This window comes from Musa acuminata, chromosome BXJ3-7 (assembly GCF_036884655.1).
Source record: "Musa acuminata AAA Group cultivar baxijiao chromosome BXJ3-7, Cavendish_Baxijiao_AAA, whole genome shotgun sequence".
Taxonomy (NCBI): Eukaryota; Viridiplantae; Streptophyta; class Magnoliopsida; order Zingiberales; family Musaceae; genus Musa; species Musa acuminata.
Genome location: NC_088355.1, coordinates 3,596,269 through 3,613,698, shown reverse-complemented (window position 1 = coordinate 3,613,698; position 17,430 = coordinate 3,596,269). Strand labels below are relative to the sequence as shown.

Sequence of the window (17,430 nt, the reverse complement as noted above, 5' to 3'; positions counted from 1 at the left end):
TAACTGAGAACAACACAAAGGACATTTAGATAGGAACACAATTTCATCAACACTGTTGGATGGCCTAAAGCATCTCCATCTGAATGCTTGTTCTTACCTACCAACAAGATCATAATGTTGAGTTTTTGAACTCATTTTTGGCAAATTTCATTCTGCCACATTCTGATATCTTTCCAATGATGAAAAGTCGAAAACTTTCAATTTAGAGCTTCTTCCAAGTCATGAAAAATTTTCTGTTTTTCGAATACTATGTCAAAAAAAAAAAAAAATCTCTTTTGTTACTGCATTTAGTTTCCAAGTTTCAATCAAGATATTCATATATTTCACACCTCAATTTCTCTGTTCATCTTGACATGGTGCCAGTCTCACCACAATTTTCTCAAAATGGATGCAACTGAACCACCTCAGATACAAAGTGCTTAATTGATAAATAAATAGCAAACAAGCTAAGATGCTTAGCTGACAAGATATCCAAAGAAAAAGAACAATGTCTCACCAACTGATGCATGGCACTTGTAGCAGAAGTGTGATATTATTCAGGAACCAGCATATTTTGTAGAAACCAGCTGACTGGTTGTTTCAGCTCAATGTCTGTGTTGTTGAATTCCCTCTGTACTACATTCATGACAACAAAACAAAATACACATTTGATATGTTTGATAGGAACTCCGGAGGAATTGAAGGATCAATAGATAATCCCCCAGGAGGATACATGAGTGAGGTATGGAGGTGGTGAAGAAGGGTGGCATAAGGTGCCACAGACAAAAGGAAATGAACATAAAGGTTTACAAGAACTGCTACAAGGTCCAGAGATGATGATGAAGATTTGTTGTTTACCATACACTGCAAACAGTGATGGAACCTGAAAGTGATAAGCCTTAGCACTGTCAACAGGGAAAAGAAAAGAAGAGAAGAGAAGGTTATGAAGCTAAACAAGAAAGATAAAGGAAAATTCACAACTTTTAATCCCGGAAGAGCTAAGCAAAGTAGTAATAGTTGTTGACTTTCTAGGATAAAAAGTAGAAAAGAATGAGCAAGTTTTTCATGGATTTTGTCTAGTTTATTAAAGTTTATGACCACTCTGACCTAATAATTATCCAATTATAACTACAGCAGACCTCAAAATTTTCATGGAAGAAGTCATCTCTCATAAGCCCAATGATTGGAGCCCATATGTGTTGCTTCCACTCCGCATGTCATTGTTTAGGAGAATGGCATCATCTTGAATTTTCAGAGTGATTCCTAAGTAGATCTTTTTCCATCCGAAAGTATTTGAAAAATATTTCAGTACTTAATTAGTGAGCTGACCTCTAACAAGGTATGTTACAATACTATCATTTAAGAAGACAAGCTCATGATAATGTTACTAGAAGAACACTTTAAAGAAACAAGATGATCATCATTGATTCATATGATTTCAATAACCCTCAAAACTTGCATGTAAGATTAAAATATTAAATATTAAGATTTAATATTTTAGGCTTATATATATTCTATAATAACCTAGAAGACATCATTTTCGGGCCTTTGTAAACTGCCCAATAAAATGTGCAGACGAGACGGTGGAGAGAGTCGATGGCAATAGGGTACATAAGCATGAAGAGGGGAGTTGTGAATCGTAAGAAGAGGACTCTAAATAGTAAACTCCCCCACATATTTCTTTGAAGTGACAGTACCAAAAATATCAAAATGATCTTTTTTATCAAAATAATAATAATAATAATAATAAATAATTAAGTTCTAAAGTACAACATGATGTCTTCCTTTTTCTCTTCTTCGTTTTCTATTTTGGATTAATTAGAAAAAAAAAAGAATACCCTAAAATTTCTTACATCTAAGCATAAATTGGATTATGCCACATGAGTAGCTTAATCTTGATCATGGGGTTTTAATTAAACTTAAATCAGTGCATAATATATGATAATAATTTTACATTATTAACATGAACAAAAATAGAAAGAAAGGAAATAAAAGATGGAAGAACGACTAATGGTCTTAAACAGACTGTTAGATGAACCGATCTAATGATGGGTAATCATTCTCTTGAAGCGGTCCAGAAATTATGGTAAGTAAGCGAGAGAGAGAGAGAGAGAGAGAGAGAGAGAGAGAGAGAGATCTCAGAAAAGTAAGAGATAAAGAGTGTTGGAAAAGTAGGGAGAGGGAGAGAAAGCTTGGCCGATGCCACTACCTTTCTTCACCACCATCTCACTTTTCATGCATGCATGATTTGATTCCATTGCGAAAGTAGATGGTAAGAAAAGTAGTTTCTTCATGAGCTTATGTTTCCCCACTAATTTGTTTTTGATACGTATGGAAGAGAGTGAGATCACAAACATTTTTGAATTATTTGTATCACATTAATGAAGACAAAGAAGAATTCAAATATCAAAGAAAAAACACTACGAGTATTTTAAAGATTCTTTCTACATCATGTCTTCCATCTTTATCCCATTTTCCTTTTCAAGGAGAGGGTGTCTCTTCTTCCCAACGTGGACACTGAACACAGAGGAGCTCACCTCGGATTGCCCCGACTATGCATGAGGGGTTTCATGAGGCACGACCGAGTTCCTTAACCTTCGGGGAACGACATGTCAGCCACCGCGGACTGCATCTCCTTCTTCCCCACCCGCTGCCCAGTTTGGCTGGATGACAGTGACCTGACACGGAGAAGACGCCGACAGAGACCTGAGCAACAACAGCGTCTTGCGCCGACAAGCCGGGTTGCAATGCCCCATCGCTCCATCTCCGACCAGACACGAGGTTTCAAATGGTGGGCCCGCACGTAACACATTTCCACCTCGACTTCAACCTTTGTGCTTGTAGGAGTTCGCAAGTCATGGTGGATTGGGAAGAAACGTTTTACACATTGGTGACGCATGGCCACGATTTCACGTTGAGGAAAAAGGTGGACCGATAGCTACTGCTTGTCCCACAGCAAAATGGAGCTGTGAATTCTTGTGTAAATCGTTCGTGTATATCCACGTTGAGGAAAAAGGTGGGCAGATGTTGTCTGCTATCATCATCATCATCGTCGGAGCTTAGACAAAAGGGAATTTAGGCTTTAAGATCCATGGCTGCAAAGGTGATCATCCACGAGCACTTGCTCTTAAGCTCTCGATTAACAAAGTTTACAGTGTGGAGTATTATCTTGCGCTCGTTTGATCCAACAACTCGACTTGGATGATAAATCATGCACTTGTGGTCTACACAGAACAAGAGATCTGATGGCCTATTCTACTGCAGATCTAACGCAGAGATGCGGCAGTGGCTGCTCTAGATTCTGACATATGTGGTAATAGGAGCAGTGACGCTGTACCCCGAGCTACAGTAGTAGCCGGCGACGAAGCTCGCGTGTGCTGGCTCTACATGGCGTGAGGAGGATGATCAGCTGTTACGCTGGAGAACAGCGCGGCAGTGAGCTGCTCCTGGGTGTAGATGCGGCTCGTCATCTTCACGGTCACCTGCTGGATCATGAGGTCCTTCACCACCGAGACGTTGGCGTAGTACACCTCGAGGTCCAGTTCCCTCAGCGCTATCATCAGCCTCGCCGACGGGTGGCACCTCCTGTCGCACTGCACCCGAATCATGGCCTCCCAGCCCAGTATCTTCACCTCCACCTCCACTTCGCTGCAGCGCCCGGGCCAGTTCGATGCGGCGGGCCTGGGGCCCGCAGGCGGCATCTGGCGGCCGGATCCGGACTCTCTTTCCATCTTGAGGACGCCGAGCTCCGACTGCAGCTTTCGTTTGTCGGACTCGAGAGCCTGCATCTTGGAGCGGAGCTCGTTGATGTAGGTGACGGCGTCGGCGAGGAGGGAGGCTTTGTCCATCTTGGACACGTTGGGGACGACGGAGCGGAGGGCGTAGAACCGCTGGTTCAGCTTCTCCCGGCGCTGCCGCTCTGCCTCCACGTGGTCGAGCGGCTCCTCGCGGCCGTTGGCAGGCTTCCGGCCGCGCTTCTTGGGCCTTTTCTCCGGGGGCTCCATTACGGCGCTGCTTGTCACCTCCCGGGCCGACGCCTCGAGGTCCGAGTGGTCCGAGTCTGCGCCGAAGAGATTCCCGCCGCCGCAACCGCCCTCGGACTTCACTTCCGCCACCACGACATCAGCGGACGAGGAAAGGAATGCCTCGTCGTTGCTCTCCCTCGACGTCGCCTTCTTGATCTCATACGAGATGTGGTTGTCGACGTAGAGGGTTCCTCCGCCTCCGCCGACGGGAGTGGAGGGAATCGTTTTGATCTCGCCGGTGAAATTGAGGTTAGGGTTTTCGGTGAGACTGCCGGAATTGGGTTTATCGAAATGAGAAGGGGGCTTCGGCGCCGAAGGCTCCGACATCCAGAGCATGCAGGGATCCAGCAACCCCTGCTCCGCCACCGCCGGCTGCGGTGTAGGCCAGGATGCGGCCGCGGGTCGGCGGCCACTGCCTTGGCCGAAGAGTAATCTGACCTTGCTCAAGATCTCCGAGCTCTGGAAGATGTCGTGCGTCGAACCGAGCTCCACGACGCCGCTCTCCAGGGGGACGCAGGCCATCGTCCTCAGCCCGAATGCCTGCGCCTGCCGCACCCGCTCACACGGTGCCGCCGCCATGCGGTCCGCCCCGGCGATCCAGACCGGCGAGCCTGAGAGAAAAGCCTGGCCGGGGTGGCCAGCGCCGGGAGCGAAGGTCTGGGTCATGGACACGAGGAAGAACCACTCGGTGTCGGTGACCTCCTCGTCCGCCGCGTCGTCGCCTCCGCCGCATCCCCCGTAGATGAGGGCGTTGAGCTCCCGGAGCACGTGCTTGCGATGCTCCTGTTCCGCCGCCGACGACGCACCGCTGCGGAGCGGCTTCCGCTTGTCCTCCTCGCAGCCCCTGTAGTAGCCGTCGCCCCAGGTGAGAACGGCGGCACCGCTGGGAGGGGAGGACTGCCAGAAGATGGCGTAGGTCCATTTCTCCCGGGCGCCCTCGATCAGCGAATGGAGGCGCTGCTGGAGGGTGTCCGGGCTGAAGTGCGCCGGAGCCGATGAGGTGACGGTGGAATGGGTGGAGGAGGTGGTGGATGAGGAGGAAGCGGGGATGGAAGCCGGAGGCGGAGGTAGCGGCGGCCAGAAGCTGTGGTGGTCGGGGGCGGCGACGGTGGCCGAGGAGGAGAGGAAGGCCTCCATGACGGAGGTGTTGTCGTCGTTCCACAGGTTCATGAAAGCGCGGCGGTGATCCGACCGTTGCATCCAGAGGAGTAGGAGAGGGGAGATAGGGTGCGGTCACCGTCGGTGGAGTTGGCCGCCGAGCGAGGGAAGGCAAGAGGGGTGGTTGGTTTGATGCGGCAGTTGAATTGGCCTTTAATAGCGGACGGAGGGGCAATTGGGTTTAGTGGGGTGGGACCCATGGGGCCTACTGGAGGGCTCCAGGTTTGTCCCACGACAGTGACGCTGTTCCCTGTCCCCTCTCGCGGAAAGTGGTAACTTCTTATCGGGTTTTCGCTTCTCGATGTGATCCGACTTAACCTTCTCCAGGTTCGGATCGGATCCAGTTTTTCGGATGATGCGTAACACTGTTCCCATTACGAGAAAAATCTTGAATATTATGTTTTTTTCTCATATATATATATATATATATATATATATATATATATATATATATATATATATATATATATATATATATATATATATATATATATATTAAAATATTTATATTTATTATAATCCTATAATATCACCTGACAAAATAGTTAAGACTGATTATATTGTACGGACAGATTTTATGATGAAAGAATCTCAAATATATAAAATCCATATTATTATTCAAAATATTTTTAATAGGATTATAATATTTTTGATATCTTAAATTTATTCAAAAATAATAATTAACGTAAATTGACTTAAGACTTAATATTTAATCTCAAATAAGTATTATTGCCGGTTTATGAATAAGAACAATCAGGAGATTTTTATATTATAATTCTATTCAAAAATATTATAATAAAAAATTATATTAATTTATCGGATCGATCTACAGAAAAAGACGAGGAGATAATGTTACTATTGTGACGAGTATCCGGCAGAATATAATAAAATGATACACCAATTGAGGAATATAAAAAAAATATTTGAAAAAAAAATTAAATTCCTCAATAATTTATCCTCATTATAATTAATAAATAAATCGAAAATATTTTTAATACTAATTAAAAAAATAAATTATTATAATTAAATATGATCATAAATATCTAATTCATGTCGAGGATCATTTAAGAAGCTCATATTTACACGGCAGCTTTGGTGCACATTTTTCTCGATATATGAGGAACAGATGTACCGATGACTATCTTTGTTTGGTACCAAAGTTGAAGATTCCATGGCTACATCAATTTTGACTCTAATTAGTAGATGTATGAAAATGGCATGCATGCCGTGGAAAAAAGAGTCACATATATTAGACAAACGCTCTTTCCAACAGTTCTCGTAAATGTCTGTCTCCCTCATAGCTTTCCAATTTTGACTTAATCACGCTAATCAAATAAGGACACCAACGATATTGTGACTCGAGAAATTAGATTTTTTTTTTTCTTATATTCTTCTTTATCATTGGATTAATATTAAAAATAAATAAATTAATTCCTAATAAATTTAATCTGTTTGATCACTTTTAAGTTGATAAACATCGATCGAGAATCGATACGTTCACAGCACAATCAGCACCACCAGGCAGGACAGATAATTCCATGTCATCATCAAATCGAACTGTGGGATCGATGGCGACGGTGGTACGACTTGTGTCGCGACTCGAGGTGGGTGGGGACACGAGCGAGCCGCGTCTGTGTCTCTTTCGCTCTCTTGCGTGCTGTCGGTGGGCACACCGTGCACTGTCGAGCATGGAACCCGAGCCCGCAAGGCTACCGGAATAGGAGACGTGGACGGTGTGATCAAGTGTGAGGCGGGGAGATCCCAAGACGAGCCACCATTCCTTTCCTTTGGTCAAATACTTGACTTTTCTCCACGGCCACGAATTACGGTGGTACGCAGCGAGTTGACTTTCCGTCACGTTAAATGAGTTGAGCTAAGGTAAGATCGTAAGAGGGGGCGAATCTTTTCATCGTAAGCGAGCATTTATCATCCTCTCTGGATTGTTCCGATGCCCCTTTCGTGTTGCGATCGGGACGAGCGAAGTCGGACCCTCCCCAAATTAATTGTCATTTAGCGGCGAAATGACGCTGATGATTAGATTAATAAGTTAGGTATGCGTGTCAGGATATATGGTCACATGTATCACGATGTCAAGGTGGTGGCACGTGAACTTTTCCACTCGCGGGTGCCCGGCGTGGCTGATGGATGGAGACGGCCGCACCACGCACAGGTGTCAGCATCTGATCCGAAGCGGGGATTCCCGCACGCATCGTGATGCCGAAGGGGGGGGGGGGTTCGGTGCGCGCTGGCTGTCATCGCTGGCCGGGTGGATGAACCCGGGCGGGGGTGGGTGATTCACGTGGGGCCCGCCGCGCGGTTGTCCTCGCTTCCGGTCGGGTGCATGAACACCGGCCAAACATGTGGGCCATCACTTGATTTCTCTCTTACCCTCGACTTCGGCCTCCGTCTCTATCCAAACCTACAGTGTTATTGGCTCAGACATCTTTCACGGAAAATGAACGATCGAAATGTGATCTGATAAAGTTCATTGAATCATTTGGAAAGTAATTTGACACGTCATTATCACACCGATACTTTAGATTTAATAAAAAAAATACATTTATTAATTTAATTAGCTCTAATATTTTCATAATCATTACACATGAGAATGGTTGTCGATGAAATAGAGTCTGATGGGTGATGAGGACATGAAACCCTTAATCGGATCGGTTATCGGTTACCGATTAGGGAAAAGAGACCGGAGGGCATCGAGGAGGCTTAGTTCCTCCCACCATTTCTGTGTCACCCTAGCGATTTCTCCCCCATTTCTTCTCGCATGGTCATCGCAGAGACGTGGACATCTTTTCTGCGGCCTTCGTAAGCGGCGATACCTCTACGCGCCGGAGCTTCCCTCCCTGCTTGCATGCAGGTTCCTCTCTCTCATCATCGCGCAGCACCAGGGCGTGCTTCGCATGCGGGTTTCTCAACAGAAGACTTGATTAGATCTAGAAAGATCGGGTTTTCCTGCATAATTTCTCGGATTTCGGCGGGCTTTTCATTTCGACAAACAGGTACACTGCAACTTATCATCTTCTCCATCGTGATCGGATGACCCGAAGATAAATATGTGAATACGATTGACATCTCTGGCGAACGATACAAGAGGACAAGCGCACTACCATCTCTTCATCTATCACAACACAAAAACAATGAATTCTCCGCAATCGCTCTAAAAGGATGGGACAAGGCAATGCGAATTGTGATGTACGGTGCCTTTCCATAGCTGTGATGGTGGTGTGCATGTGGACTTCTTATCATAAGCCAACGAGTCTGAATCCTCGCGGTGATGTTTTCTTTTATCTCATTTTCTTAGCTTTATTATTTAAATGAGGTTTTATATAGAATCTTACTATTCGCAGTCAATTGTTACCAATATTAAAAAAAATAAAATAAAATAATAAATAGTAAAGAGGGAGTTGTAAATATTAATCTCATTCATAGATATCTGTCATCATATATTTAATAGTTTTGGAAAATCTAAATGCCTTATAAAATTTTAATGCTTTTATGTTGCTGATTGTATTTGAAATTTATAAGATTATGTATCAATTTACCGACAATAAAATATTGATGTATTCAGCCCAAATGGTCGAGATCTTTTAGTTTTGTTATTATATAAAACTATGCATAAATAGTTGGGACTTTATGATTTTGTTATTGTTGTATAATAATATACATAAATATAAAAATTACTAATTTTATGAATATATATTTGTGTACATATATATTCATAACAACTTTCCAGAGTAAATTGCTTGAGATTCATTGCTGAAGGTTTTAGACAATGTTGGTTGATCCTTTTTTTGTTTGGGGGTGCTAATCCAGGTAAGTTGTCATGTTGGGCAAACAAGATGAGAGAGGATTCTTTAACTTAGGTGGGATATTTTTAACCCAGGCTAAAATTTAGTGGGTTAAATAAACCTCTAACCAGTAGTTTAATCCTTAGTCCACATGAGGTACAAATGATGTTTGTAACTTACATCTCCATGGTCTATGAGAGTCTTGTGTAAATATTGCTATTGGTATGAATGAGCTTAAACAGGGTGAGGTACATTAAGCTTTTGTCAGACCAAGTGGCATGTAGGTTTTGTGCAAGACCTTCATTTGTGCTAGATTTTAGCATGTCCTGCAATTATCACCTTTGGCAAGTGAAGTTGATTTGGTTATTTATCAAAGATGCTTATGCTCTGTCCCAGTTTGATTAGATGGTAATGGTATTGTTCTGATCCTTATTAATATACTTCTGTTTTCTAATTTGATCTGGATTCAGAATTTTAATGACTCCAAACTAATTTTTGATTGTCCGACCGTTCAACATGAGTCATGAAGTCAACTTGGTTTGGGTCTGAGTTTGTCGTAAGTCCAATTCCAAGTAGTTTGGATAAAATTACATTGGATGTATCTGACAAAGTCTCGCCATTGTTTGAATCAATGATGTAGGGAAGAGTATTGCTGAGTTTAGGATAATTAAAATTTTACATTTTATAGATAGGGATAGCTTTGATAATCGTCTCCACTCGATGGAGAGTTATTTCATGAAAATGATTTTTGAAGTTATCGACGTTACTCGGATGTAAGGAGTTGTGTAAGCTGTTGCAGTCAGCATCGATGTGCACATCGGCCCAGGTTGATGCGTTAGTGGTGGGGAATCCACGTGTTAGATTTATTTTTTTCAATCAGGATTTAAAATGAGAGTCTGGATTTAAGATTATATCAGTAATCAAAGATAATTATAATTAGCAGATGAGCAATTGGATAAGAAAAAAATAAGGGAGGGAAGTACAACTTTAAGGTATGCAATAACAACCTTTGAATAATCTTCTGCAACATCTTGACACAGAGATGCAAATCATGTCATCATAAAGTACAGTTGACACAAGACAGAAGAAGAAAATATTAGCCATCCAAGCTCAGTTGAGGACATGCTCTCCATGATGACCTTCACACCTTAGACATGCCAAAAGGAAGGATTAGCCTAGAGAAGAAGCTCTATACAATTGGTGTCACAAGACAGCTTTGCATAAGAGATGGAAGAAGCTCTGTGATTCAAGGTACTCAAATGCTAGGCTTTTTGCTCAGTGCTTGGAGAAGCCTATCAAATGAACAACATTTAGGGCACTGACTTCAACAATGAAAAAGGTGTTCAAAGCATGAAGGATTTAGCATTATAAATTGTGTTTTCACATTTAAACATGGCTTTCATAACTCAATCATCACTTTGTACAGATTTGGTTGATACTTACCCCAATGGAAGTGACAAAGTTGCAGACTGCACATTTCACTGATCTTGCTCCATATTGATACATCAGCAGCATTTGGCAGTTCCCACAATTCACATGTGCTACCTGATTTGCTGGAACCAAACATGTTTATTGAACTTAATATATGTGTCAGCAAGCAATATATATATAAAATAAACCCTTCTTTTATGTTTGTGAGTTGTTAATGACAATAGGAAAATGAAATGTCTCTACATTGAAACCTATATATTCTAGCTACATCATGGACTAAGAATTTAGGTAGACAGAGAATGGCTCCAAGATTCAGATGGACACTTGTGAAGCTTAGAAAGAGGTGTTTGGAAAAGTTGTATCCATAGTGTTTCGGCTAGAATAGTCATGTATACACAATATGTTCAGGCATCTGTTGATATGCCTCTGCTGTAGTTTAAAGACATACTTTTACATAGAACAGCACAAAATATAACCCCACAAAAAATTGATCCAAAGAAGGCCTTTAGATAATTTTCTATTACTGCTAGCTGTTCTAAAAAAAAGAAAATTTCTGATTCAAGAGGATCTAAATGCATGTCGATTAGGTATCGGCGACCAGTGTGCCACCAAAGTGTCTCAAGTTCATTTTGTGTTAATTATCCTGCAAAGGACTGCATATAAATGAATTGGAATGTCAAGAAATGAGTCTGCCATGTGCTTCATCAGGATTTCTTTTGAGTGTCACACATTGTCAGTAAATATATGTGAAAGAATGATACTAATTGAGCCAGTAATTGTCATCTTCATGCAACAATTGTCTTTGGAAAATGTCATTTATGTTATGAGAAATTTAGCAAGTAAATCTGACACTGGACTTTTGATCAGGAGCACCTGCTTACCTTCCAGAGCCAGATTTACCGTGTGACAGCAAGAACACTGAACGCTGCTTGCTCCTCGTATATACATCAGTAGCGTGTGGCATCCTCCACAGATCAACTGTGCCATTTCTGTCCCTGCAGCAAACTCAAACATCTGCTCAGAGTGGACATTGCAAAGCAGGAATCGATCGTTGAGGAGGCCCATAAGGCTTCCTGATCTCTCACTATGTGCTGTGCAAGATAAGCTGCTCGGTGATGGGGAAAAGATGAGATTACCAGGAGGAGGTACAGTGGTCACTGCTCTGCAAACAGCACAGCATACTGATTTCGCCCCTTGTGGATAGAGGAGGAGGTTTCTACAGCCAGAACAAACAAGTTGGCTCTGCCCACCTGAGCGTGAAACCAAGAAACATTTACGTTCTGTAGCAGTAACTGAGACGAGAGAAAGGAGCATAGGGTTTCCCTCTTTTGCACTACTGCAACAGCATTTGGTAATCTCATCACAGCTTAGTAATCGACACAAGTCATGTAGCTTAACAATCCATTCCTAAAATCAAGAGCTATGGCTTTTGGTTGGAAGCATCAAAGATTGGAAGTACCAAAAGCTTTTCGTTGATGTTTCTAGAAATTGTTAGATAAAAAAAATCTAGAATTTGTTCGATTTATATGTTCTTTATGACAGATATGGCTATAATTTAGAGAGAGAGAGAGAGAGAGAGAGAGAGAGAGAGAGAGAGAGAGGCACAAGGATACCATTTGGTGGTGCTAATGGAGGTGGAGGTGTGGGATACGGAGCAAGAGGGACCGGCATTTGCTCGACCGTGCCAGTATTGTTCTTCTCAAAGCCGTGTAAGCCTTCAACCTCACAGAGACAACCGGATTCTCCAATCTCCCATTGCTGGCTGTGCCAAAACAAGAAGCGGAAGTGAAGCCTAATCGAGGTTGCGATGCATATTACTGCTCTTCGGTTGATCTCGCACGAAATTTATGATCTCCTGCAACAATCAGCCACCAGAAAACAGAACCTTAGAACGACGCCATGTTCATCAAGGAGACGTCTCCTCCGAGTCCTGTCACTGCTGGAGGATAGCGGTGGCGGCGGGTGAGACTGAGCGATCTCGCAGTACTACCTTTATACACAGTCGAGTGAGGGATGGTGGGACTTCAAGATCACATTGCCTACTCCTTTGTGTCCTCGCACTGTTCTTGACTCTTTCCCCCTCCCTCCCCGGCGTTGTGTGGTGACCGATACCATGCGCGTTTGCTCCACGTACAAGTGAACTCGCGGCCCACGAACCTCCACGTACCGCCACAGACCTCAAATCTTCATCTGATGAACTCACAACGAATCACAAAGTCTTATGAGTACTTCTCTTTCTTTGTAGAATCATTGTTCCAAATAATTAGATTTATTCAGAGTTTGATCAATTCTTAACACATTGTTATTCAAATATCACAAATTGTCAATTTCATCCTCTCTGGTTTGAGAGAATATGAGAGTTTAATATCCATTGATTTCTTTCCTAATAGCTTAAATTTTTAGGATTTATGAGCACTAGCAAGTTAAAATATAAGATATGATATGTTTCTTTCAATGAATATAATGGATAGGTACAAATGACCGACATACTGGACCACCATTTCTAACCTATAAAATATTAGCATTTGTTATAATAAAAATAAAAATAAAATCATAAGTCTCAATTATTAACGATCGATCATATGGATATTTTGCTATAATTAAGATCAGTTAAGATTCATATTCGTGAGATCTAACATAGTTTTATGTTGATTGTCGATATTAATTGTCGATAGAGACTAAAATGAATATTCGACTATTTTAATTAGATCATAAATGGCTAATGACACCGTCATGCTGAACTCATCCTCTTGACATAGGATGTTGCTAAGGCCACAAATTCAAGTTAGTGGTCCACTCGCAGTACTTGTAGATTGCTAATAGCCTCTTACTGCCAAAGCGCAGAGGACAAAACCCATCCTTTTTCTACAGAAGAAACAAATGGAGTTCCATGTCTCAATCTAATCACCATAGGTTGATGATCTGTGGTCTGTGACACAGCTTTGATTCAGTTCACCAAGTGGAGGAGGTGATTAGAGTGGATAAGAGCATCATCATCTTCCTCCAATATATACGATGGTGCATTGACAAGCCAATATCTTCAGAAGATATTGTATCCGATGGAGGCTTCATGTCCCTTTCAGTTCAGAACAGGAAAGGAAAAAGAGGAGAATACTAGTGTTTTAGTCCACTTATATCACCGTAATCTGTGACCATAATGAAAGGTAGAAGAGAGTGATTGTTTTTCGATATGAGACTAAAATGAGGTGTTATATCTCTTATTTAAGACTTTAATACTTATAAGATTAAAATGAGACATTACATACTAAAATGGGATGCTATATTTTCTTATTTAAAACTAAAAATGAGGTATTATTATCTTTCCCATTTTAGACCTCGATACTTCTTGCGTGAATTAAAATAAAGTGTTACAATTATCGTCATATCTAATATCACATCAACGTTATTGTCATAACTATCATGACATATCGTTAGCTTATTCAATTAATATTTAAGCCATATTAATAATAGTACACCCGTATAGCCGTTATAATTCAATTTTTTTTTTTTCCATCGAAATAAATTGTAGATATTTTACTTCATATGTAGTGTCAGTCTCACCTTGTAAACCTTGAGATATTGTGTTGGTACCACAACCTTGTCACTGACTTCATATCATTTTCACTATTATGTTACAATCCAAGTACAAAAGGATCCCTCCCACCAACACCAACACTCCAGGGATCATTGAAAGATCAATACACAGCCTTATTTCCTGTGAAAGATGAAGATATCTTGTGCAATCTTGCCCTGCTTGTATTGTTGTGAAGTGTCAACATTAGAGGCCCTGCAGCTTCAACCGATGATGACTCTAACATGGATAACAACAATGGTGAGGGACCAAACTTCCAATGAAACAACCCTCAATTTGTGCCTTGGTGGAAGGCCACAAGCATTTCAATATATTATCCTTCCAAACGCCTAGAAGGCCAGCCATACATGTCTCTGTGTCTCAGCCACTGGTAGCAACATCCACCATTCCAAACAAGCAAACTGCAGCTCTTCAGGTTGTGTAAGCTGGAGATTGTTCCTTGCAGAATGCAATAATGGAAGATAAATCAAATGGACCACTTGGCCAGGAGACAAAACTCCTCACTGGAAGTTTCTGAAAACAAATTTGGAAAAGTGCACTCACTAGTTTGCTAATCGGCACAACCAAAGAGCAGATGAATTAGTAGTAACATTGGGTTCTAGTTGTTCTATAGTTGATAGAAGTTGCATGCAAAGAAAGTGATGTTTCAGCCCAATGGATCAGTGAACATGAATTCTCCAGTCACAGGTGCAAGCATAAACAAACTTGCAGCAACAGTAGGCATGCACTGTGGATCAAGAACACAGAGAAATGTAAAAATGAAGATAACAATTCAGAAACTTACAGAAAGAGTCCCACATTCCTCCTGTCCATCAGAGGCTTCTCAAATCGAAGAGAAAGAAATGGTGCAGTAACTACACATCCAGGTGGTCCATGTATCACGATAATATAGCTCTGGACCATTCTCAAGAGTTTGGCATGCAGACTCGTTGACTGCCTCTGCAGCTTCACATTCTCCCCAATCCATCTCCAATGGCACAAAACCAGACACTCAGGGCATGGAATGAATCCCTGACCCACAGTGCAGTTTCCGTTGGTCCCATGAACTGTAAACTTCGTGGGGAATGACACTGACTTATAAATCAGAAGTCATGGGGGTGTAAAAGTCGAATGATCATAAACAAGTTGGAAAGATATAGTATCTCTTGGCAAGAATATTTACATGGTTAATGTCCCTGTGGCAATCAACAAAGTGTATGGAAGGATGAATAATTCAAGTGTGAATTATGAATTCTTCTGTTTCTCCCTAACAAATGATATGACAGGTGATTAGAGATTTAATAAGAATATCATTAATTGTTTTTGTTGGTGTTACTATAAAAAAAATTAATAAAAGAAATAGTTTCTTCCTATAACATAGGAGGAGGGTAGAGGATTTTCTTATTCAGCAAGACCTAGCAACAACATTGAAGGAGTAAACATACAAACAAGAAAAGATGAGCGATAAAAATCGAGAGAAACTTGAGGCAAAGTGTTTGAGTATTATTTATCTTTGCATCGCTAATAATATTCTTAATAATTATTGATGATGGATAAGTTAAAAAAGCTTTATCTAACAAAAAAAACTTAACTAACAAGTTGTATTTAAAGTAAAAGTTATATAGACCATAAATGGAGGAAGGTAGAGATTGGTAGAGCATCTGAATATATTCAGAGAATATTCGATCAATTGAAAAAAAGTTGATATGAAGATTGATGCGGAAGATTAAATATTATTACTTTATGGAGATGATGTTATATATGATGGATACAATAATTCTTGAACAAGTTGAAAAAGCTTTAGTGTGGCATGCTAATAAGAAAAAGATAAATCTAAGAACATAAATGGTGAGACATTAGTTGCTCAATGTAGAGGTCGACAAGGGGGATTTTTTTATTGGAGTAGATCTTAGTGTGGTAGGTTGAGATAAAAAGTCAGGTCTTTGGATGATATTTAGTATTATGGATGCAAAGAGAATGAACATATAACGTAAAATTATTCAACGAAAAAGAAATAGGAAGAAGAGACCAGCGAAAGCTCTTTGTGATGGATGGTGATAGAGATGTCCTCACAATATTTAAAGGTTACGATGCATCTTTCCAAAAGAGTCGATTTTTATATTCTATTTGTGTTACTCATGTTTTCTTTCAAAAAAGATTGTATTGATTCACTAAATGACAAGATGACTAATAAGTTGAGTATAGACAATGACTTTAAAGCGGAGATCATAGGTGTTAGTAAATGAAAGATAAAAAATGATGATCAAGTGATGTATACTTTGGTAGATGTGACTTATATTTTAAAGATATAAAGAATCTAATTTCTTTGAGATTTTTAGATTCCTAAGATTAAGTTTACAAGGTTGGAGATAAATTTTTAAAAGTTACTCTAGGTTGCATAATCATAATGAAAGGAAGATCGCATCAAAGGTTGTATACCATTTGAAAGAGAATATAGTAAAAACTTCAAATGGTTGGAAATATGTCATATGTGCAGTAGATGATAGGTACATACAATAGTGAGCTTTGTTTATAGTGCAGAAAATAAAGGATAATATTCATGATTTCTAGGATACAGATAGATGTGAGAAAAAAAAATCCTGGTGGTCATAAGACAATGAGATAAAGGTCTTCGTTTGGAATCACATGGCGTCACTAATTCGATTCCAGTTATATAGGATACATTAGTTATCATGAATTCTTTAATCCAATGATTCAATTTTCAGAGGAGGCATAAAGTAAAAAAAAAAAAACTCACCAAAATAAAAATTGTTAAGGTTGGTAAATATTTTTAGGAATTAATTATATTTAAATTAGTTGATAGAATCATAATTAAATTAAAAATCCTTAGCACATTAACATTTATTTTTATAAATATACATTGAGTCTCGATTTTGATGAGAGAGACAAGACACTTTTGGTGTTCTGGATTTTTCTCTAGGTGTTTAAAGATGGTATTAAAAAGGATAAGAAAATAAAATAAAATTTTCAGAATTAATGTGAAAGGGTTCTTTAATCGAGATAACTCAAAGTTTTATAATTCATCTCACAAGAATTTGATTCTTCATGGATATAGATAAGATCTATCTAACCATGTTAAATCTTATGTCGACTTTCTTGTATAATTTTTATTTTATTAATCTTTCCGTATTATTTTGATTTTGAAATTTCCTCTCATCCTCCAAAGTTCCAAATGATCGAAGCTTCAAAATAGTTATTTCTATTACTCAAATTATAATCACTCATATCATAAAAAATAATTTTATTATTGTACACTCACCATAATAACCTGTCAAGTATCAGTTTTAGTTCTCTTAAGGTTTCTTTGTATTAGATTTGCAAGCAGTTTATCTCAACAAAGTATATAATAAAATCTTGCACTTGGTTTTCACATAGTGGATATAAATAAGAAATAATGGACCATATAAATCTTGCATCGATTATATTTTTTTCTACAATTTATAAT

General features: G+C 40.1%; 2 protein-coding genes and 1 long non-coding RNA gene across 6 annotated transcripts; 1 reads left to right on the top strand and 2 right to left on the bottom strand.

Moving 5' to 3' along the window:
* Positions 1-3,071: 3,071 nt before the first annotated feature.
* LOC103990620 (transcription factor MYC2) lies at positions 3,072-5,344 on the bottom strand. The gene has a single exon (XM_009409829.3). The coding sequence runs from the start codon at positions 5,202-5,204 to the stop codon at positions 3,363-3,365; it is 1,842 nt and encodes a 613-aa protein (XP_009408104.2). The 5' UTR covers positions 5,205-5,344; the 3' UTR covers positions 3,072-3,362.
* A 4,613-nt stretch (positions 5,345-9,957) lies between these two features.
* LOC103990621 (protein LSD1) lies at positions 9,958-12,530 on the bottom strand. Of its 4 annotated transcripts, none has more exons than XM_065160050.1 (6): positions 12,384-12,530; positions 12,007-12,248; positions 11,530-11,643; positions 11,275-11,388; positions 10,406-10,515; positions 9,958-10,254 (listed from the first exon to the last, which is right to left on the bottom strand). In XM_065160050.1, the coding sequence occupies exons 2-6, from the start codon at positions 12,062-12,064 to the stop codon at positions 10,225-10,227; spliced, it is 426 nt and encodes a 141-aa protein (XP_065016122.1). In that variant the 5' UTR covers positions 12,065-12,248; positions 12,384-12,530; the 3' UTR covers positions 9,958-10,224. The 4 variants fall into 4 exon arrangements, with proteins under 4 accessions (XP_065016122.1, XP_065016123.1, XP_009408105.2 ...); XM_065160051.1 differs by having other exon boundaries at positions 12,007-12,155; positions 12,279-12,430; XM_009409830.3 differs by lacking the exon at positions 12,384-12,530 and having other exon boundaries at positions 12,007-12,368.
* On the top strand, positions 10,163-10,443 carry LOC135643282 (uncharacterized). The gene is made up of 2 exons (XR_010498201.1): positions 10,163-10,301; positions 10,389-10,443. It is a non-coding gene; the product is annotated as an uncharacterized LOC135643282 (long non-coding RNA).
* Positions 12,531-17,430: the final 4,900 nt, after the last annotated feature.